The sequence below is a fragment of the Harpia harpyja genome, chromosome 22 (genome assembly GCF_026419915.1).
Source record: "Harpia harpyja isolate bHarHar1 chromosome 22, bHarHar1 primary haplotype, whole genome shotgun sequence".
Classification (NCBI taxonomy): domain Eukaryota; kingdom Metazoa; phylum Chordata; class Aves; order Accipitriformes; family Accipitridae; genus Harpia; species Harpia harpyja.
In genome coordinates, this window is record NC_068961.1 from 542,171 (window position 1) to 564,514 (window position 22,344).

The window sequence follows — 22,344 nt, forward strand, 5'->3', positions numbered from 1 at the left end:
CAAATAGCAAGTATCAAGCCCATGCCTTTCAGGCATGAAACTCTTCTTAGTAGACTCACCTTACCAGCCTTTAATTTACAGTTTTGTCTAGTGGCTGCATGTCAGCTCCACTACAAAGAGATTTAATTAGTCTGTAATTTGACACTGCAACACATGGGCTAGATAGACCAATGAAGAAGGACATGTATGGAACTGCAGAGCAAACTGCAGCTTTGCATTAACTTGGAAGCAAGAACAACTGCCGTGTCCAAGCCAACTTGTGCTTACCACTGCAGGAGTAACATATATAAGCGAATAATACACAGCAAAGGGCTAGACCTTTGTCCATACCTGAGATACTGAAGGTCGAGGGGGCAGTGCAGGCGGTGGTGGGGGCAGCCAGCCAGACCTCACAGCTGAACAGTGAGAAAAGAAGATAAAAAAAACAAACCAAACAAACAAAACCACATTAATGTAATTCCAAATAAAACCAGAATTAATTTCCATGCTAATTTCTAGTGAAAAGCAGTATTCAACATTTTAATGACAGAAACCAAACTTGATCTTTATTGAGCAAAACCTTGTTTGAAATAACTTCATGAGTAGTGACTGAGTTGTGATTTAATTGCTGTAAAAACCCACAACGTTATGATAAAAAACAGAGATGGAAGCCAGTCAGCCACAAAAGCTGTAGCTAAAGCAATCCAATTCTAGTTAAAGAACCCCAGAAACAGGGTCTACTTGTCCTTGGGATTTTGCTCTTTGTCATTAACATTATTGCCTTTTAAAAAAAGTGATGCTTTAGCATCCAATGTAGACATTAGCACTCACTCCAGATAAAACACACTATTGTGAGGGAGTGCAGCCTTAAAAAGACAACATCTGCCATGGAATTAATAGGACAAAAGCCTAAGTGGACCAAAAAGAAATCCATTTCTTTGGTTTTATGTTTTGTATTTGCATGTTATTACTCATTGGAGGTATTTTGGAGGGAAGAGGAGAAGCAAGAGGAGGAAGACAATTCTTAATGGTTAGTTCAGGTCCGTTGAACATAATGCAATGTCAGCTTTTAGTTTGAGCCAGCACAAAGGGAGAGTAACAATCTGGTAGGTCCAGCTACTGTATTTCTCAGTTTCCTTAAAATACCTAAAACCCATCATGAGACAAAACTACAGGACAAATTATGGCTTCCAAAGGCTGCTGCAGAAAGGAGGACTAGACTAGCATAGACACCAACCAGGACTGGTGGGAGTCCTTGGGTGGGATACCCTCCCCAATATCCTGTCGCACTGAGTGCTCAGCACTTGCACTGGCAAAGATACCAGACAGTCCATCCTGCACTGGTGGTTATTTGTATAGCAAAAAAACCCCAACAATATTGAACTTAGAAATGTCTTTTACCACAATAATGCTAAGCAAGCAACTACATTTATACACTTTTTATTTCCATGCATATTTTAAAAAGCCACAAAGACCATTACGAGCCTTGTTATAGCTTAGCCATTTACATATTTTATACACCAAGTCTAAAAATGTCTACATGGTTGAAAATATGAAGACAAAGGATATTAACCATTAAGGGCAACAGTGACATGAGAGTAAAAATGTGTGGGTGAAAACTTTGAGAACAATCATGTTGACTACATACAGCTCCAAAGAGGCTTATGATACATCAGGGTTTTTTACATCTTCTGTATCATCATCATCTCTTGAATCAAAATGAAGCCTAATATCACTGCACACAATGCCAAAGAGAGAGGTAGAACAATTAAAACCCAACTTAGGTTAAGCAAGGGAGCCACTAACACACCTACAGGTGTAAGAGAGATTTGAAAAAACATGGTCATAAGGATCCTTTCTCTTGCATTTCATTAGTTCTGTTTATAAGACTGCTACAATACCAGCATGATGTCGTCACTACATTCTCCATCTCTTCTGTGCAACTGAGCTTTAGAAAGGAACAGTGGAGTAAGAAACCTTCCTTTCCTTTAGTCTGAACTTCAGGTTATTACTTCATTTATCTGAGCACTGGCAGTAGCTTTGGAAATTATGGCTAGTAACAATATTTGAAACACCATCTAACTCAAACACCAGGACTCTGTGGGTCCACCAGCTGCACGCTGTAATAGCGGACAAGTACGTATGCTCAACATGATATGCGTATCTTCAGGAAACCTGGTGGGAGCTGTGCTGCAACACTCCATGGAAAACACCTGCGTGCACCTTACCCTCCCACCACCACCAGCGGTTGTCACTGCGAGGGTATCATCTCTGCTCTCCAAACAGCTCTAATGTCACGGGGGAGTGTGAATCACGCACACTTCCTAACGAGCCCTCGGCAGCCCAAACACGAAGCTATGGAGTGCACCGCTGCCACGAGCACAGGAGTCCCTGGGAAGGGGCACATGGGGCCGGGGTCAGCAGTGCTGTGGGCAGGCACCAGCCCCAGCAGCTCCCTCGGCCCTTCCGAATATACGTAGCCCCCTACAGGGCCCATGGTTTTTGTATTTGCTGGTTTACACTCCGGCAGGCCCTCAAAAGCTTTGCTACAAGAGCTGCAACCATTGAGAACTCGCCTCAACTTCAGCTCTACATACAGCACTTACTGTCCTTGCTCCCTGATTCTTCAAACCCAGCCATATACCTAGGAAAGCAGCAGCGTAGTCTTTATGCAGAAAGGCACTGGGCTTGCTGGAAAAGCATCTCCTTAAGATGTTGCACGCACTGTGAAACTCCACAAGCCTCCTGGGATTTGGCTTACAAAATTCCAAAGGGAAAAATAATTTTTCTGTAAGATGGTCAAATTAAAAAAAAAAAACCACTAAAAAATCCCACCCCCAAAAACCTGCTGCTTCAGCTTTCAAAATATAACTTATATAAATTTAGCATTAAAGAAGTTAGATGCTTACACCATGTGCATTTGACCCAGTTTCCTCTTTTTAATCCTGCAAATTCTAACTTAAGCAACTCATGAAATATTCATAAAATTCCTGCCGTTGCAGAACATCTTTGGCCTGTTGTTAGAAGGAAATCATGCTTATGTGAGCACAACTGCTAGACAAAAGTTAGTTGACTTTTGAGGACTCATAACAACTTACAAAAAACCCTCACTTTTTTTCTCCCCACAGCACAATGAACAAAGATTTAATGTCAAATGCTGCATGCTTCAGCCTTCTCTAGTGTCACTACCCTAACAGAGGACAGTACTAACCGATACTTATAGGTTTTTATGTGTACCAGCATGTGACTTGTACTATTAGGCTATTCCAGAATACCTTCCTTCCTGGGAGATTGCCCTGCACAGATTGGCTCTTGCTATTAGAGGTGGCATCACTACGTTAGGTCTGGAAGCGAACACAAATACAGGGGGAGGTCTGTTTCCAAAATTAAAGCAAGTAACCTGGGACTGAGCAGCAAACAGACAAATGTTGTACTTTTGGGTGCACACCTCAGAGCTTGGACAAGCTGAACACCATTGCTCTTCGAAAACAAATCTTCACATCCTGTGCAAAAGCAGAGGGAGCTGGAGGGAATGGGATGGGCCTCCCACAGCTCACCTTGTTGCTGAGCCGCTTGCTGGTGTGCAGACCAGGGTAAGCCATGTAAAGCAAATCTCATAGATAGCACTGTGGAAAGGCCATAGAGGTACCAGTAAAATAGATTTAAGTATATCCAGTATCCATATCCCATGTATTCCTGTAAATGATATCATTTTCATGCACTAGTTGTCATGTCCCAACGTTGGAGTGACTCAGGTTCGTGCATTTCCTTTGTCAGAATTAAGGTGAAACGACAGCAGGGGAGTTCAAACAACAATCAACATTTATTCAACCTAGCTAACCTTGCCCAAGTACAAGTGAACTTATCCATATGAACCTTTTGTCAGACTATAATTTGTCAGACTGTCACACTAGTTCTCCAACAAAGATAGCGATTGGGCTTTCAGTTCAAAATCATAGCTCTTTACTTCACATGTTTACACTTTAAGGTGGATTATCTGCATGGAAAGCTTCCAGGACCATTTTTCTGCCCCATTTTGGCAAACACAAAGGTTGGATAGCACTAACAGGACACCACACTAGATTAAAAAAACAGGTTTTCCAATCTGAAGCTAGATTGACATTTTAAAACAAACACCAGGCTGTAACTGTACACTCTGAGAACAGGCCATGCCATCCTATCTGGCCATGCTGCTCTGTCTCCAGCCTCCCTAGCAGACAACACAAACCCTCAGCACTTTCATTACCCACAGTAGTGAAAAATATCAATCATGGTGACCATCCAAATAGCTCCTTTACTTGACTTATTTGATCTAGGAAGAAGAGACCAAGGAAAAACATAAAATTATCACAGTCCAGTCAAACCTATGGGAAGTAGGTCTTTAGCTCACCAGGCACAGCAGCAGGGGAGGATGCCAAAATTAGTGTGGAAAAAATTTGGGCCCTTGGGATCCTTTAGAGCAACCTGTAAGAGCAACATGCTGCACCTCTCTCACCCAATGATAGTCACTTGTCCTCTTGTTTCTTAGTATTGAAGAAAACTGCCATAAAACACTGAGCTTCTGGATGCATGCTATTTCTTAAAATTAATACTGGAACAGCAGCATATAAAACTACTCTTCCTGAAACATTTCCATGTCAGGTATTTATTTCACTTCCATTCTTTGCAGCTGTCTTCCTTCTTGGTTTCATGTCTATCACCTTACCCTGGGTATCACCTCAGTTAATGATTTGGGTGAAAAAAAATGTACTCCTTTTCCTCATCTGAATTGAATCCATACATAAGCAGTGTCCTGAAGGAACAGTGGTTTTCATGGGTCAAGGGCCATTTTGTACCTTTCTAACCAAAGTGAAACTAGATATACTGCCTACCAAAGGAGGCTGACATCACCTCACGTCAAAACCCTACACACCTTTCACCCCAGGTACAACAGGGCACCCAGAGTTTGGTGGCTCCTCTTATTTCGGTCACCATTCCCAAAGGGAGAAAGAGGCCTGTGTTTCTACACTCACACAAAGGGTGCAGCCCTAAGCAAACCCAGCCTAAATCCAGGCTGACCTGGATCCAGATGGCCTAAATCCAGGTTCTTGCTTCTGTTCTGCCCCCCCCCCCCCCCCCCCCCCCCCCCGCCTTCCGCAATTGGGTAGGGAGCATCCAGGGACTTAAACTGGGAGAAAACTCTGATAGGGTTCCTCAGTAGAGTCTGGCTGATGTGTTTGCATTTTTCAAGTGGACGCTACAGCACTGCTGGATCAAGGCAGAGCTGGTTGCATGGCAGTTTTACATCAGTTTATGCTGCTTCAGAGTGCTTAGCTCCCAGATTAGGTTTAACAAAAGACCAACCAATTCATTTTAACAGGAAGCAAAGAATGAGCAATACTGAAAACAGTTAAAAAAAGATAAACCAACAGAATGAATTACTCTTCAGTTCCCCAAACTACCTAAGGAACCAAAGTTTGGGAAGCCTTAGCCTTCGGTTCCTTAGGTAGTTTGGGAAGGAAGCCTTAGCCTTCGGTTCCTTAGGTAGTTTGGGTAGCCTTAGGCTTCAGTTCCTTAGGTAGTTTGGGAAGCTGGCATTTTCACCCTTTCGCTCTGATGCTATTTTGGAGAGTGTTTTGAGATACTTTTCCTGCTTCTGTTGCCAAAGGCAAACCGCAGAAAAGTTCCGTGTCTAAGCTGGTTTCTGTTTACCTCCATCTTAGAAAACTTCCCCTCTTGTTCACTGAAATTTGTATTTGGATATCCCATAATACTGATAACGTTCTCTGCACTGCTTCATTTATTTACTTTCCTGACAAAGGCGTTAGTAAGGTGATTGTGAAATAACTGTTTCTCAAGAGATCCGATTTATTAATTCTCAATACTATGTCTGCAAAAAGTTCCAACGAGAAAAAAAAAAAAAATTTAATGCTGTAGCCAGGAATGTAAATTTAATGAAGGATTCTAGTAAGGTGGTTGTGAAATATCTATTTATCCAGGGATCTGTTTCAATAATTCTTACTAATGTCTCCTCAGAAGGTAATAGCAATGCAAAAAAAGATGTTAGACTCCTGATACTAATTTTCTTATCAGGTTTGTAGAAAGACTGTAGAAAGCATCGCCAGCACCAGAATAACTTTTCTTCTCACAATTAGTTTTGGGAACCTACTCAGCAGGAAAGCTTCATGCATCACAGTGAGTGATACACACACCTGATGTCACAGACACACTCTTGTTACAGGTGTGCTTCATGTGCTAATCATACAGAACATCACTTGTACCTCAATTGCATGGAAAATTATGCAAGTACTTTCCAAGTAATTAGGAAGATATATAGCCAGATCTTAAGCAATTAATGCTTCTGCACTATGAACTTGCAGGTGTGAACTTCATTTAGGACACTGGTGTGTTACAGATTTGATGGGTCACTTTCAAATAAACAAGCAAGACACCATAAGAGGTGGTTTTTATGATGTCTTTTTTTAATGCCCTATCCATGAAATTCATCATGTTTTAAGTAAAATCTGTAGAACAGATTTTTTTTTGTTTTAAACCACTTATTCTCTGTTTTGTGTCATGTATCCACAACATCTGTATTTTTAACTTCCCATCCCTCATCTTCCCTAAACCATTTCATCTTCTAGTTACTGTTTTCTCTACCCCTTCCCTTTCTGTGTGTTTCTATGTGGGGCCTGTTTCTCCCTCCTCCCTCCCCCCTTAAAGGAAACTATTCACGATTTTGTTCCCTCTCTTGTCACATTTAGCTTCATTCTCCACCCACGGGGAGGCACAGTCCCTCCACCAACCTCCCACAGATCCAGGTTGCCAGAGCTTCTCACATCTGGAGATCCCGGTGGGAGTGCTGGAGGCTCCGGCACTTGCCGCCTGTGACCATTTCCAACACGGATCAACTCAGAGCAGGGACATGGGAGCCAGGAAGAGCAGTGGGCTACCACCCACCACCCCTCCAGTCCCACCTGCGCTGCAGACACTTCTTTGAGGACATCTGCATCTCCAGGGTCTCCCCCACAAGGGAGGCAACTTGCCCCCCTCTTCCATGAGAAATAGGAGATTCTCTCTTGTTTAACCTGTAAAGCTGTTCTACTATGGGCAAACATTTTTTTCATGGAAGAGAGTAACCCACATGGGATCAAGAAAATAGGTCAGCAGGGCTGGTAGGGCCAACCAAGAACATTTCAACCCTAACAATTTTAAGTAGAAAAGAGGTTTTGGATTAGAAATTTCATTTTTAACAACCTGCAGAAGAATGAAAACAGACTGTAAACCATTCCTCAATCCCAGAAAGACAAGAGCCAAGATTAGAAAAATGGGAAAAAGTAATTTAAAAGAAGTTCCATTTACACAAATTGTCATGAAACAGTTACACTTGCAAGGCTGGTAAGATTTACCCCAGTTTGCACACAAGTACCTCTGGACTCGGACCCTAGAGAGATATAAAAATTTAAAAATCTAAAAACGCAGAAATAAGTTCCCCCATCAGATTCCTACCATGTAATAACCATTCATCCATTTATGTCCTCACTATTTTCTCCAGCCTATTCAACCTTAATTATGCCCTTGTCCAGTTGGGCAAAGAAATAAGTTACATCGCTGTAAACACATATATCCTTCATAAAAAATTCTAAATGGCTGAGAGGCATAAAACTCTTCCATTCAAATCAGAGGGAAGACATTCATATTTTATTCAGAATAAGCTCAGTTCAGTGATCACATGTATTCTGAAGGGGAACAGAACTAGAAGAAAACAGCAGCTCCAGTAACAGATCAGGAGCTGAGTCCCAAAAGAAAAAAAAAAAGTAATCTATTCTCTGCTTCAAAAAAAAAGTTTTTGCAACATTTATGTCAAGAAAGCATTTCACAGTATTTTCATTGCAGTGATACAGTGCAGAAGAGTATGAACAGCAGCTCTCAATTTTGTGTTCTCTATGGTTTATGTGTAAAAGACATTTTTAATTTAAATTGCAATTGTTGTTACAACCCTTACAACCAAAGATATTAACTTGACTCTGCACTCTTAAGTCGATGAAGCTGGCAACATTAGAGCTCTTGTATACTGTGCAAACAATATTCAGCAAAATGGCATATTTCGCTGATGGTATTTGCTATTATCACTATTCTAAAATAAAGGTCCTTCAGAATTGTCATCTTCCTAATTTAGTGTTTTGATCCAATTAATAAACACAACACAGTAACATGCAAGACAGCATAGTACTACACCATGAGTAAAATCCAGCCCTACTACCCAAGAGAGTAGCTAGTATTTACTAAATCAAGACCAATACAAAAGCAATGAGAGGAGGGGGTCCTGAAAATTAATTACATAATTAAATTCACTGTGATCTAAATTCAGCATTAAAAAGGACATTACTCTTCTAGGTTCCCCTTGTCACTTCAGCTTTGAAAAAAAGTTAGTTGAGAAATCTGTATTTATGGTAACACAAACAACATAACCCCCTCCACAACTCCTTAAAAGCTTGCCTTTAGTAACTAAGACTTGCAGACAGCTAACCTCAATAGATACGGATATTTCCTAGCAAATACAATTAGAATCACAGAATCATAGAATCATTTAGGTTAGAAAAGACCTTGAAGATCATTGAGTCCAACTGTTAACCTAGCACTGCCAAGTCCACCACTAAACCATGTCCCTAAGCACCACATCTACACGTCTTTTAAATACCTCCAGGGATGGTGACTCAACCACTTCCCTGGGCAGCCTGTTCCAATGCTTGACAACCCTTTCAGTGAAGAAATTTTTCCTAATATCCAATCTAAACCTCCCCTGCCGCAACTTGAGGCCATTTCCTCTCTTCCTATTGCTCGTTGCTTGGGAGAAGAGACCGACCCCCACCTCGCTACACCCTCCTTCAGGTAGTTGTAGAGAGCGATAAGGTCTCCCCTCAGCCTCCATTTTCTCCAGGCTAAACAACCCCAGTTCCCTCAGCCGTTCCCCATAAGACTTGTGCTCCAGACCCCTCACCAGCTTCGTTGCCCTTCTCTGGACACGCTCCAGCACCTCCATGTCTTTCCTGCAGTGAGGGGCCCAAAACTGAACGCGAGGTGCGGCCTCACCAGTGCTGAATACGGGGGAACAATCCCTTCCCTAGTCCTGCCGGCCACACTATTTCTGATACAGGCCAGGATGCCGTTGGCCGCCTTGGCCACCTGGGCACACTGCTGGCTCATACTCAGCCGGCTGTCGACCAACACCCCCAGGTCCTTTTCTGTTGGGCAGCTTTCCAGCCAGTCTTCCCCAAGCCTGTCACGTTGCACACGGTTGTTGTGAGCCAATTAGGCAAAGTTATTAATTAAGCATAAAAGAATACAGAAGATAATGCGGTAATCATACTTATCTAGGTTAAGTTTGGCAGGTTTTTTAGTACCCAGTTCCGTGTGCCCAAAAGGGAAAGTCACCTGCATTTGGCTCACCAAGCTAAAAACACAATGTAGCTGAAAACACCTGCGAACAGTATTAAGGTAGCTATTTGGAACTGTTTGTATCAAAATGTGTATGACAACGGAGCAACAATCATTTTAATTCTCCAAATCCTCTTTCCTCCACAATTACAGAACTGTTTTATTTGATACATGGACTGAAAACATTCAGAAATACATAAAATTTGTCTGTGTTTGGGAAAGTACGAAAAACTAAAGACATCTCAACACACACTTACTATTCAGAAATCTCTACACTTGGCAAATAAAACCCACCAAGCCTGTACGTTCAAGGAAAGGTTGTGCTAATTGAATGAAGTAATGAAGGTTTGATGAAGTAAAGGAAGTAACAGTCTTCTTCAAAGGTATGAAAAAGAGGATAAAATGTGATGCTGAACACCAGTCTTCCTCTAGCACTAACGAAAATGAAAGGGTGAAGAAAGAAGTTTGTACTGACTGAGTCTTATGATAAAAGTACTACTTTAAACTGCGTGGGAAACATGTATATGAAGGAATACAGAAGTGATGTGGGGACACATTTATATCACTTATGGGAATACTGATGCACACCAATAAATCTGTTCCCTTGTTCCTTTTCCGTGAACATTACATTTAGAGCAGAGGGGACATTTTCTTATCCGGCAGCCATCACTAGCCCAGCAGAGCTAAGCAGAGGTTTCATATCTGACTGTAGTTAGGAAAACATCATCTGTAACGGAAAACACTGCACTTACAATAAAATGCTAGTTGTGTTTCCACCTTACCAAGTGCGGTACTTAACACCTCACATTTTAAAAGGGAGAAAAACCCCAAAAGATACTAGTCCCACATTGCTGGCTGACACCAGCACCACCAAAGGAGCAAATCCAGGTTACAGTATTTGCTTACAAGCCGACATAAGAAATGGTGCCTGCATTCCACGCGTTCTTCACTGCAGGGACAGCCGCAGCAGGAGGCGTGTTTCAAAAGCAAATGAGTGCTGAAAGCCTTCAGTGAAAAATTCATTTGTAAATAGTTATATGGCTGTTTTGATGAATTACACAGAGATATTCAATCTGCTTCCATATCAACATGAAACTACACTGTTTATGACAATTTTGTTGTTTCATCAAAGCAGATTCTTTTCCAAACAAGTATCCTTTGTTCAACAGAACTGTTAATTAAAAGAAGTTATGCAATTCAGAAATGAAACTAAATGGGAAATAAAGTGTATTTCAGAGGCATCTGTATCAATCTAACAAGACCCAGACTGCTGTCACTGTCTGTAATTGCCCAGAAGTAAATTCTTCAGTAGTTGTCATGGGCAGAAAACATAACCGAGCAAAAGGCCAGAAGACAATGGATGTATTTTGGGGTTTTAATACTTAAGCTAAGACTTGCCCCAGAGCCAGAGTTAACCCAAGGCAGACGCTAGCTTACTGCTGCCGTCAAGGGTAAAAGGTGGCTGGAGGCGTTGCTGCAGGATCCTAGCTGGCCGGCAGACCCCATGGGCACGCTGCACCGGGCTCCGAGCTGCGGCAATTTTGGCCCCCTCAGGATCTGCTCCCTCACCTGGATCGCAGGACAGACGGAAGGGAGCATGAGGAGCCCCAGAGAGCAACTAAATCTGCAGACGACCTCTGTGAACAGTGCAGTAAATCTTTGCGGACCACAGGCTCCCAGGTCTTACTCTGGGAGCTCTTGGCTTGCACCTGACTAGACAGAGGGCTAGAGAAGAAATGAAGATGTAAACCAGGTCATGTATGTATTTAAACTGACATTTTTGTTTCTACTTAAAACATGCTGTTGTCTTTCCAGGAATGCATAAAACGCAGCCAAGTATTTTCTTAATATGTACATAGGCCAAATGCCAGAGATTATATATTCAACGAAAAGAAATACATTGAGAATCTAGCAGTACTAAATTTTTCTCAGATGCTAACGTAAAGACTACATGATTAAAAAAAAAAAAAGAAGAGATTTCTGTCTCTTAACATCTCTTAACAGAAATTCACATATCGACACTACAGAAGGTGGGGCCTTTCATTAAGTTGCCTTGGGTTTTTTATGTTTTTCCTGGGTAACACTAGTTAACAGCATCTTGGAAGAGTGCAGCTATGGAGTATGAATGAAGGTGCCTCCTTCAAGTGCAGTTATGTCCCAGTTCAACAATTTTAAAACACAGTCTCTGTGGCTAGTACATTGCTGGACATCCCAGCCATCGCACATAAATGTTCTCTCTGTATACTTGCCAGGAGAGGGGCATCATAAGATGGTGGCAAACATGATATAGCAGCAGTAGACGAAAAACAAACAAAAACACCCCCGCAAAAAAGTGCCTGCAACAAGGATCTGCCACAGTCTTTGGCTGAATTTACCTGAAGAAAAGAGATTTTTCTTTTCCTGTCCTTTCAAAGTGAAATAAACAAAAAAATGCTCCAATTATAAAAATGCACTGGTGGCTTTACAATTAAAGAAGTGATACCTATAGATCAACATAACCAACAAGGAACTGAAAATAAAACTCAATACTACTGAGCACTTCTTTGCAGGTGTGGGAGCAGATTATCTACCAAATTCCCCAAATCAGGATTATTTCTGAACAAGAATTAGTAGGACAAAAACTAGTGTACTGAAATGGGATTATTCTAATCATGTTGGATATACCCTGAAAGCTATTAAAATGGTCGATTTTACAGTCTGGTTTTCTGTACTGACACTAAGCAATATGGTGGTGCTAGAAGGGATGGTCATTCCAGCTAATTTTTGTGGTTCAGCTGTGACAATGAGACTATTTTTGAAAACCTAGGAAGGAAGGAAAGCAGGGAGAAAATGTAAATCAAAAATTCAGTTGAGAGTACATTAGGACAGAAAGTAACCAACTGACCTGTGGGTAGAAACACATCAGGTTTGATATTTATGCCAGGCTGTATTATCCCAATAGCCAAGAAACCTAGATAGTACATTGCCACCACGTTATCTATATTGTAAATCTGTATCATCTGATGGCAGATGAAAACTATTCTAACTTAATTTTTCTTAATTTTTTATACTGTCAGCAGAAATAAGAACACAGTTATTATACACTTATTATACAACTGTGTGCAATTTACTTCACACAAACATGCGCACACATTCTTTTTGGTAAGGCTCTTTGGTTTAAGGTGACAGTGCTCAATCCCTCTGTCTTCCTACAAATCGTGTTTTTAGAAAGTGCAAAGTGCACCTCGGTAAAGAGTTTGACCGAAACAATGACCACTCCCTGAGGAAGAACCATCTCTAGATGAAAAAGGTTTCTGAAAATAATGAGTGTGGAATTTCTACTGAGAAGCAAGATCAGTAGGGAAAAGGATGAAAAAAGGATGAAAAAAAGTGAGGTGATCAAAACAAGAGAAGTGGAAGAAAAGAACGCAGCTGTATAAAATCAGGTTATCAATAGGATGTTGCAGAATAACAACTATTTGGGGCTTAATGACAGGGAGGGTGTGCATGTGTTTCTTCATAGAACGAAGAACTGAAAATATGACTTCCAATGCAGACATTTTACTTCGAAGCAGAGCAAGGTAAATGCACCATGGTACTTGGGTGTGCTGGGATGTGTTGATTTAATCCCCTCCTTCTGATGACGCAGATTTATTTGAAATGGAACCCTTCTTTTGGGTGGGCTACAAATTGTTTAACAAGTCCTTCCTTGAATTCTTCAAGGCTACCAATTCCTCCTTATTCTTTCCCAATGAGTATTTACATTTTTGACACAAAATAGAGCAGCTGCATTAAAGGAAGATGACCGCCACAAATATTTAGCATTGCCATCAGGGAACATTCAAGAGACCAAAAAATGACAGTTCAACACCCTGCAGGTAAAGGAGGAAGCTGAACCTCTGGGAGACCTTCCACATTTCTGCAATTTGGTAGCACACTATACTTCAGGTTTTGTCAACCTAGAGCCAATTTTTGTTCCAACTATAAATAGCCATGAATTTGAACCAAATATGATGAACAGTTTTAGAGTGACCAGAGCACTTGCTTTCTTTGCAAGCAATCAACTGCCTACCCTTACTTAATTGACCCATTGCTAGCGAGAAAACCCTCCAAGAAGTATTGATAGGACGAGTTATCCTTTCCTGCACTCACTGTAACAGTCAGTTTGTTAAGTTGCCCAGAAAAAATCATTATGTTACTTCAAAAGTAATGGTGACTTTCAAAACGATCCGTTTCAAAAGCAAGATGTTACTTTTCATTCACAGAATGACTTCTTTGAGAATTTACATTCTCCTTTCATTTGTGTTCCAAGAGAAACTTAAATCCAAGTTTAGTTCCTTCCAGTTATACTTTTTATCTGGATTCTGAGAGGATTTGCTGCCTTAGAAAATGTGCACTTGGCTCTGTTTGGGGTTTTATTTTTATGTATAATGAAATCAAAATTGGAGGCAACAGACCGCTGAACAGGAACCACAGCCAAAGATCAGGAATTGCTTCTCTGTGTAAGGCAGGGGAAAAAAAAAAAAAAAAAAGCAGGACTCTTGAATTCTGTCTGGTGTTTGCACAAAAAAAGTCCCACATAGCAAGAGGCGAAACACTTTCTTTTCTACTCCAACAACCACATAAGAAAGCCCAGTTAAAACATTCCTTGACACAGTCAAACCTTGGCTTTCTTCTGAAGCATAAACATGACCGTGTTTAACCTAGTCCTTGAATCAGATGATTGGTGTGCACCGCATAAAGCTCTGGTCTGGTTCAAGGACACTGCTAAAGCACAGCAATGCTGGGTGACTGCTGCTCTGAACAAAAAGCTCCTCTTTCCCCCACTCACTGTGCAAGGCAAAAGGACCGTTCAAATATTAACGCGCTGGAGAGCGGTTTTCTTTCAGTTCACTCCAGTTACTATTCTACATTTTCTTTCTCTCCCTTCAACACGCACCTGTGTCAAAAGAAATGACCCTTTCTTTCGACTCAAAGAATGGTTTCTGATTGCCCCCATGCATATAGAAGACTTCAACATCACAAAAGTTTGCACACAAGAAATTTCACTTTCTCCCAGTTTAAACATTAAGGGTTTTCTTCCTGCTTCTGAACTACAAAAAATAAATAGTAATAAAAATCAAATATATTGAAGTTACTGATAAGAATTGTCTAAACATCCAGACTAGTTATAAACAGTCAGTGATGACAGACTACCATATGTTAAGCTTCCCATTATCACGCCAGAAAACGTTATAATCACCTTAATTATAGCAACACTGATTTTTCCCCTCAGTGGCTATGTAATGCAAGAAAGTGCAACTTCTTCTGTTCTGTACTGTATTACTGTCTATAGCAAAGGCAAGCATATGCACATATTGTCAAGCATTTGTACAAACAGATCAAGTTGCCAAGTATGCAGCTAACCTAAATGGTCTCAAAAGAAGGAAAGAAAGCAAACTTTACCTTGTGAGTTTTGTTGAAATATTTTGTTCAGATCCAAAGAGGAAGCTCTGGAATGTGATTTCTGTGGCCTTGGAGGTGGAGTAGGGGGTTCTTCTCCCTTTTTCATGGCATCTTCTATTGATGTGCTAGAATAAGACCTAAGGAAAAACGGGACAGGGGGAGGGAGCAGAAAATATTTTATTTCAGAAATTAATTTTAAACAACTACAGTGAATAGTACCTAAAAATACACTGATCAGAACTCAGGTTCATGGTGGAAATTCCTTGCCCTAATGACTAAGTTCCCCCTTAGGACAAGATAGATTTATTTGGCAACAGAGGGACCTGTGTGCCTGGAGAAAGGAACGAGTCATGCTTACAGGGCTAGTATTTTTTAAGGCCTTTTATATCACAGCTTCAGGCCTTCTTACCTAACTTGAACTGTCAGCAGGATAATTGTAGCAACTATTTTGAATAAACCTGAGTAAAATTCCACACCCCCCATCCCACCCCTTACAGTTTCTGTTGCCTTTCCCAACTGCGAGGGTAGTGTTTGTACAGGTATAGCTTCAACCTACCTCTCTCAAGTACACATTTTGTAATTTATAATAGTCTAACCATTAGAATAAATTTTTCACAGCAAACAGTCACCAAATTCCACAAAATCCAGAAAAACTGCATGGCTCTGAAGTGACCAAAACTGGTCAAATACACGGCTTTCCAGACCCTTCCACATCACATTAATCCCAATGTGGTGCATTTTGCTAAGAATTTTGATTTTGCTGAATAGTGTCCAATATTTTTCAGCTGTTGTAGTTACCAGTTTTTCTGCAAGACCAAGAGCTTTGTTCAAAATGAGCATTGACAACGTGAGATGTTACACTTACTGTAACACATTATGCATGACAGGCAAGACCAAAACCACATTCAAGTAGAGCAGAAATAACTCCCACTAATGGGAAACAGCTCATTTTTTGCCAAACAGGTTGTTGTTAGAAAACAGCTCTTTAGTGGGACAGATATTTGGCAATGCTCATCCTATGTTTCTGATATAAACTTTAATAAATACAGGAGTGAAAGCCATAATTGCTTCAAAATTTACATGTGACACAAAAACCTCTGCTGATGCTGTATTTTTTGTCTTGGTAGAGTTTTGAATTCCATAGGCTTATCATATCAGACCTAACCCAACCCCCTTGAAATAAATGGGAAAGTTCTGAATCAGGATCTTAAGGTTTTATACTTTTACTTTCCATATTATGCAGTGTATATTTTACTTGCATTAAAATTGTTCAACCTAACATTTTGAAACTTTTAATTTTTTTTTAAAGATTGAGTAAGACAGCAGCTACCAAGCAAAAATATGCCTGCCCCAGCAGTGCCAACACAGAGCCCTGTGACAGTGAATCGTCGCTTGCAGCAGGCGGACCTGGCACCTAAACGACAGTTAAGAGTCAGCAGCTAAGAATTTGCACAGTTTAGGCTAGTAAGCCAGGGTCCAGAGCTGTAACAGACTCAAATCATAGCCTCTGGTGGTCAAGCACACCTGAAGACAGAGACCCTCGAGGTTACAGAGCCCTCCAGGCTACACAGAACAAGTGCAGCAGAAGGTCCAAGTTGAAGGATGCGCTCAGGAATCTTTAGTCTCAACTTCTGCATTGAAGTAGTGACATAAAGTCAGATGTGAGACAGTCATATGTGACACAGTGGTCACATTCAAGTGACTTTTTTCAAACTTAAGTATTTGCTATTTTATGCATTTTTGCATAAAATACTTTTTACACCTTTTTTGCATATTTGTAATTCAGTAACACAGCAAGAGAATTTAAAACAGTGTGAAAAGTGAAAAGCTTTGGCTAGCAGCTTAAAAAGAGCATACAAGGCAGTTCAGCCTTCCTGGATGTAGGTCTTAAGAACAGAGGATTTCAATCTTCATTCATCATGCTTATAGCCGATTCTCTCTTATTAGCAGGCTTTGACAAGCCTGTAAGGAGGGAGCTCCTGACTGTACTCTCATTACTTAAGAAAAAAAAACAGAAGCCCTCTAGCTAGCACCAAAAAACCCCAGTTTGAAGGGCAATGCATGATATGGCTATACACCAGAATGGTGAACAGCCAAACCCAACACGTAATCCATTTATACATGATATTTTCTGGCACAGGCTTCCCTCTTCTTTCAAACATCCAAATTCAGCCGGTGTCATTTCTAGCGCACAGCAGTGTAAGTCTGTAAGTCCTTCCATCACACACCACCCAGCCATAGTCAAATACACGCACGCCAACAAAAGGATTCACTCACCCACATCTGAAAGCTGAGCTACTACTGCTGTTTCTGCGGGAGCGTGGAGTCTCTCCCTCCATATGCAACCACTGTGGAAGTTTCAACAGCACAAAATTGCTGAGAACGTTGCCCACAATGGGGTGGTCCCCGCTGTCCCACCACGACACCCCTGGGGCTGGGCTGGAGGCAGTCACCTCCCTGACAAGGCAGTGGGGCTGGGCAGACAGGCAAAAGTCCCAGCGCCTTATGACCAGAGATCACAGGGCCCTAAGGCAGTACTTATGTAGGGTCTATAGCTTACAGATCCCTCCTGGTAAATCTGTCTGATCTGAACTGTACTTCCAGCACAACACCAATTAAAAAGAAAATAAAAAATGCAACACTAGTTCTTATGCCTTATGTCTAACACCAGAGGAACATAGGTCTTCTGAAATAGAAATGAAAGCAGTACCTGGATCGTGGTCTGGCTTTAAGTGCATTAGATTCCTGAGCAGCTGGAACAGAAAAGAAAAAAGAACTGCTAAAACATCATATTTTAAGTAAATGCCTTTAGCTGCAGAATCAGTGTTCGTTAAAAATGTGAGTGTTGCAAGTGTGGATGTGAGCGTGTGCTCATCTCACATGAGAAATGGGGATTGATTTTCACTTCTCCTTCCCCTTTGTTTTTGTAGTGCGAACGTCCTAAGAATTCAAAAGCCCACTTGTAGTCAGAGCTTCACCTTTTAGTTTGGTTACCAGAACGCAGGAAAAGCAATAGATCTGACAGCTCTGACCTGTACTCCTGGATGTAGTTGCGACAAAGCAACATAAGGAATAGCATAAACTTTCCACAGAAAACATCTTACTCCTAGTCCAGATATCTATTAGTTGTCCTGCTTCCCAAAGCACAAAGGTTTATGTCCTTCCTAAATACTTTAACTAATTAGTACAAACATCCATCTTCTTACCACGCATAAAAAAAATTAACACATCAGGTTGAAACTACTTTGACATTGGGAAGGAAAGATATTTCAAGGTAGAAAGCTTTACAGGCTAAGTGTTGATCAAACACACTTCTATCAGTGTAAAAATCGGTTTCTTTTATTTGGGTAAATGCCAAATATCCTGCCACATGCAGGTTTTATGTGATAGGAAAACAACAGTGCTGACTTATCTTCTCTGGGTAATTCCTCGAGGCTGTTCCTTGGTTTACATAGTCTTTTTGTGACTTTTCTGTTACTCTCCTTACTAACATCAGATAATTTTGAGAAAACATATCTGTGTGATTGCTTTCAAACTCAGCCCACTGAGATATCCTCAAGGTATTACAGCAGCATCAATGATCCCAATGCACACACAAAGTGAATCCTTGTACTTTTCCCATTATTCTGCTAATCAAGGTACAACACTTAGGAGAAGCAAGTAAGTTGGGGAAAAAAAAAAAAATTCTCAGAGTTTCTAGCTTCCTTCAGATATATGCCTACTTCCAAGTCAGACATTTATCACCAGCTACTATACTGCACTACTGACAGATCCTCCAAAACACAGAGCAGGAGCTACCTGTGGTAGCAGCTGGCAAATTCTGACTTTTTAATGGCTTGCATTGTTCTACTGCATAGACCCTCCACAGGAGGCTTTAGGCTTACAGAAGACAAGTAGCAGCATATGGCACATGTATAGCCACACACTATTTCTTCGTAAAAGAAAGTGCTTTTAGGGTCACACAGTGCTAGTTGATGCTTTGGATGGAATACACCCAAATACAGCTGGCAGTGACACAAACGACCACTTATAAACCAAGTTCTAGTAGATTATTGTCACCACCAAACTGGCTCACAGTCATTCCAGATTTCTGTGCAACAAATTCTTCCTAGCAACTAAAGGAGAGAGAGGGAATTATTATTAAAATATGCAGTAGCAATAATCCTCCTCTCTTTCTGTGTCAAACTCCCAGAGAATACAACTTCAGGCACTGCTTCCCTACAGCCATATGACCTAATTTTTCCAATGCTGAAATTGCTGATTATTAAATTAAATGCACAATTATTAAATATATGCCACTTAGAAATAGGAAGTATAAATCCTTTCCAAGCTAAGCCACGTTTAAGAACCTTCAATTTTTCCTTCTTTTATGGAGACCGTAATTCTGTTCATACTTCTTTTCGAAAGCCTTTCATCTAAAAACCTGCAGGTAAAACTGACATTCAAACTCTCTGAGGACATCTTGTTGAGGTAAACAGGAAAGCACACAAGGAAGTGAGAATCCCAAAATGACTACTAATAAAAAATGATAGCAATAGAACACTACTGCCAAGGATTTTCTTCTAAGCTTTTGAAAAATCAGGAAATTCAAGGCTACAATTACACAATACCCAGACTTAGCTTTACCTTTCAAAAGAACTAGTATAATATAAAAAAATATTATAAAGCAGGTAGTTCATTATTAGGACATACAAATAATTCTGGCAGCATTTCCATAAAACATGCCGTTATTTTGGTACGCTCAGTCTCTGCGTATTTTGTGTTTGAGGTGCAAGTTTATACACATACACAACATAATCATTCAAGATAATACAAAACTATTTATCCAGTTCATGAGTTTTCCATATTTCTATTGCTATGGACACATAAGCCTAACTTAAAGTGAAACTGATAAAAAGTTAAAGCTGTTGAGTAAATTAATTACATTTATTATTTAAAAGTTTGTACAATTCTTGGAGTAGTAGAGCCTGATGAACTGAACAGCTTGGTTTGCACTAAAGTCATATACGATCGTGAACTCTTATTTATTCATTCACAGGAGAACATGAAGGTTCCCGGTTTGGGTGTTCAACTGCTTCCATGCCCCTCTTCCAATAAAACTTCATTTTAACATTCCAAAGGATGCTGATTCAGTAACTTTTGGCTGTAGCCCAATACCCTATACTCGCTTTACAGGCTGAAGATTGGGTGGAAAATTGTACCATAAAGGGTGAAAGTATGCCACAGAGCTAAAGAAAAAAACCCAAGGAATTCCCCACTAGTCTAAATCACCCCCACTGACTCATCTCTTAATGGTGGCCTAGGCAGAGATGTACAGTTTAAATGCCTGCAAATTTGGCCCTCAATCCTTTAAAAGTCTAAGGCCAACAATGATCTTGCACTTAGGAGCCTCAATAAACTGGCCAGATATTCAGAGATGCGAAGCATATAAAGTTTTTACCTATTTCAAGTTCCTAGTCCTTCTGACGGCAAAGAAAAGTTTCCCATAATGAAGCACAGCAGCATCATCTTTCCTGAATTTACATAAACAGCCCAAATGAATAACCAAAAAAGGATGCAGAATTTCTCCTACTTCATCCCAACTGAGTTTTCATCCTGAAGGTTAATGATTACAATGACCTTTCAGAACAGTGACTGATTCTGAAATAACCGCTCAATTACTGTGCTGTATCCAGCCCACTGGATTGATAAACATCTTTACTTCTAACATCAATCATATCATGCAACCTCAGAATGTGCTCGCTCAAACCCTCAATGTGCAGGACAGCAAGGGTGAAACCCCAGCCAGCAGTGACAGGAGTCAGGACAACGGGGTGAAACTCTGCCACCGTCTCTCTTGGTACACAAACACAGCAATGCTTCTGGAGGAGCACAGCCGCATTGGGAAGCCCACCCTGACTAGGAAATAAAGGACATGGGGAAAAGAGGTCGCTGGCAAAGGAGATATGCTTAGGAAAAAGCCTACCGTCACCTGCACACCAAAGATGGAATTGCTGAACTGAAAATAAAACTCCCTGGGGCGCTCCTGGGCAAAACCAGAGGGGAAGAGAACAGAACTGAAAGTCTTGCAAGCACCCTCCTCTCCCCGAGAGGGAAATGTAAGACAGCATGTGTGTGTGCGATGGAGAAGCAGCAATCATCTGAGAATAGGAGCTGAAGATAGGAAATCTGGCAGCTGCCAAGTGTTTGGGAAGAAGCCAGGAAAAAAAGAGTTGGGAAATGAGGCATGCAGCTGTTGAGCAGCCATGAAAAAATTGAGCTATAAGACAAAACTGCTGTGACAGACATGTGGGGTCAGTTTTCTTGATTAAGAATATCTTCACAAGTAAAAACATTTATGCAAAAGGAAAAGAAAGCAAGTCCAGATTTTAGTTTGACTGGAACCAGGGAGGGCTTGCAAACGCTCTTAACCACTCTAGGAAAGAGATTAACAAAGAGGAAGGCAAGGGAGGTCTGATGAACTCAACTGAATGCATGGGAAGTTTCTGAAACAACTATGCAATTTTGACATATGCCATTCCAGAAGTAACATTTTCCTGTATGATAGGAACAAGGAATGTATATTGGAGTCAGAGAGGGAAAAATCAGGGGTGGTTTCAACAAAGAAATGCCCAAATCAAAAGCTTACATCAGTGATGTAAGTGCCGCAAGGTCTGTGTTTCCAAAAGGCTACCTACCCTTAAACTCCTTGACAAAAAATATGAAAGCTCAGTTTTTACAAAGAAACAGGCCATTTCAAAATAGTTACTGAATACTTATTCCACACTTGAGAAGAGCTTTTATCAAGAGGTACAATATTATGTATATGCTCTGGCATCTTGTTTGTAGTACAGAAAAACAAAATTCAGACGCCTTACAAAATGCTACATTAAAAACATTTCCCACACATGAATAATGCATATACGCTAACAACAAGGGAAAGAAAGCAAGAAAACCTTCTGACAACCTTAAGTACTAATTAAGATTAATTTTGCAAGTAGTAGTCATTATGAGCTAAAAGCTAATTTCAGTAGTAAAACAGTATGAGCAAAAGGATCTTAAAAAATTAATCAAATTACATTAATTTAGGCTTACTGTGATATAAAAATATTTGATCAAAATTCTAATGGAAGTAACACATCAATTTTTTTCTTCTTACCTGTTTTCACAGTCAAGTGCTGAAATTCCTTTGGTATCGTTTTGAGAGCAGTGCTTACTTTAAGAGCTTAATAAAAAAAACAATGAGAATTACTTTAAGTACATGCAGGTAGAATCTACAGGTTATCAGCTCTGAGAAAGGAACACCCAAGCACTCAAAAAAGTAACAAATTTTAAGAACACAAGAGTCAAGAATACAAAGGCCTATGCCCAAATTGTCAAATAATCCCAAACTTTGAGAATTTGGGGGTTTTGGTGTCTAAATCCACAGTCTTCTGCTTCAGAGATGTAGCGCTCTCACAGAGACTGCAGCTGGTGACACTTGGCAGAGCTGGGACTCAACTCTCCCACGTTACAAACCTGGAAAGCCAGGGTGCACGAGAGACT

General features: G+C 40.6%; 1 protein-coding gene across 1 annotated transcript in view; it reads right to left on the reverse strand.

The window, feature by feature from the left end:
- The window catches only part of REPS2 (RALBP1 associated Eps domain containing 2), a 102,623-nt gene that overhangs the window by 22,880 nt on the left and 57,399 nt on the right, over positions 1-22,344 (reverse strand). Inside the window, exons 11-14 of the mRNA XM_052773868.1 lie at positions 21,959-22,024; positions 17,531-17,573; positions 14,821-14,957; positions 331-395 (exon numbers count right to left, since the gene is read on the reverse strand). Of these exons, the coding sequence (XP_052629828.1) occupies positions 331-395; positions 14,821-14,957; positions 17,531-17,573; positions 21,959-22,024 (311 nt within the window). The remainder of the gene's footprint in view (positions 1-330; positions 396-14,820; positions 14,958-17,530; positions 17,574-21,958; positions 22,025-22,344) is intronic.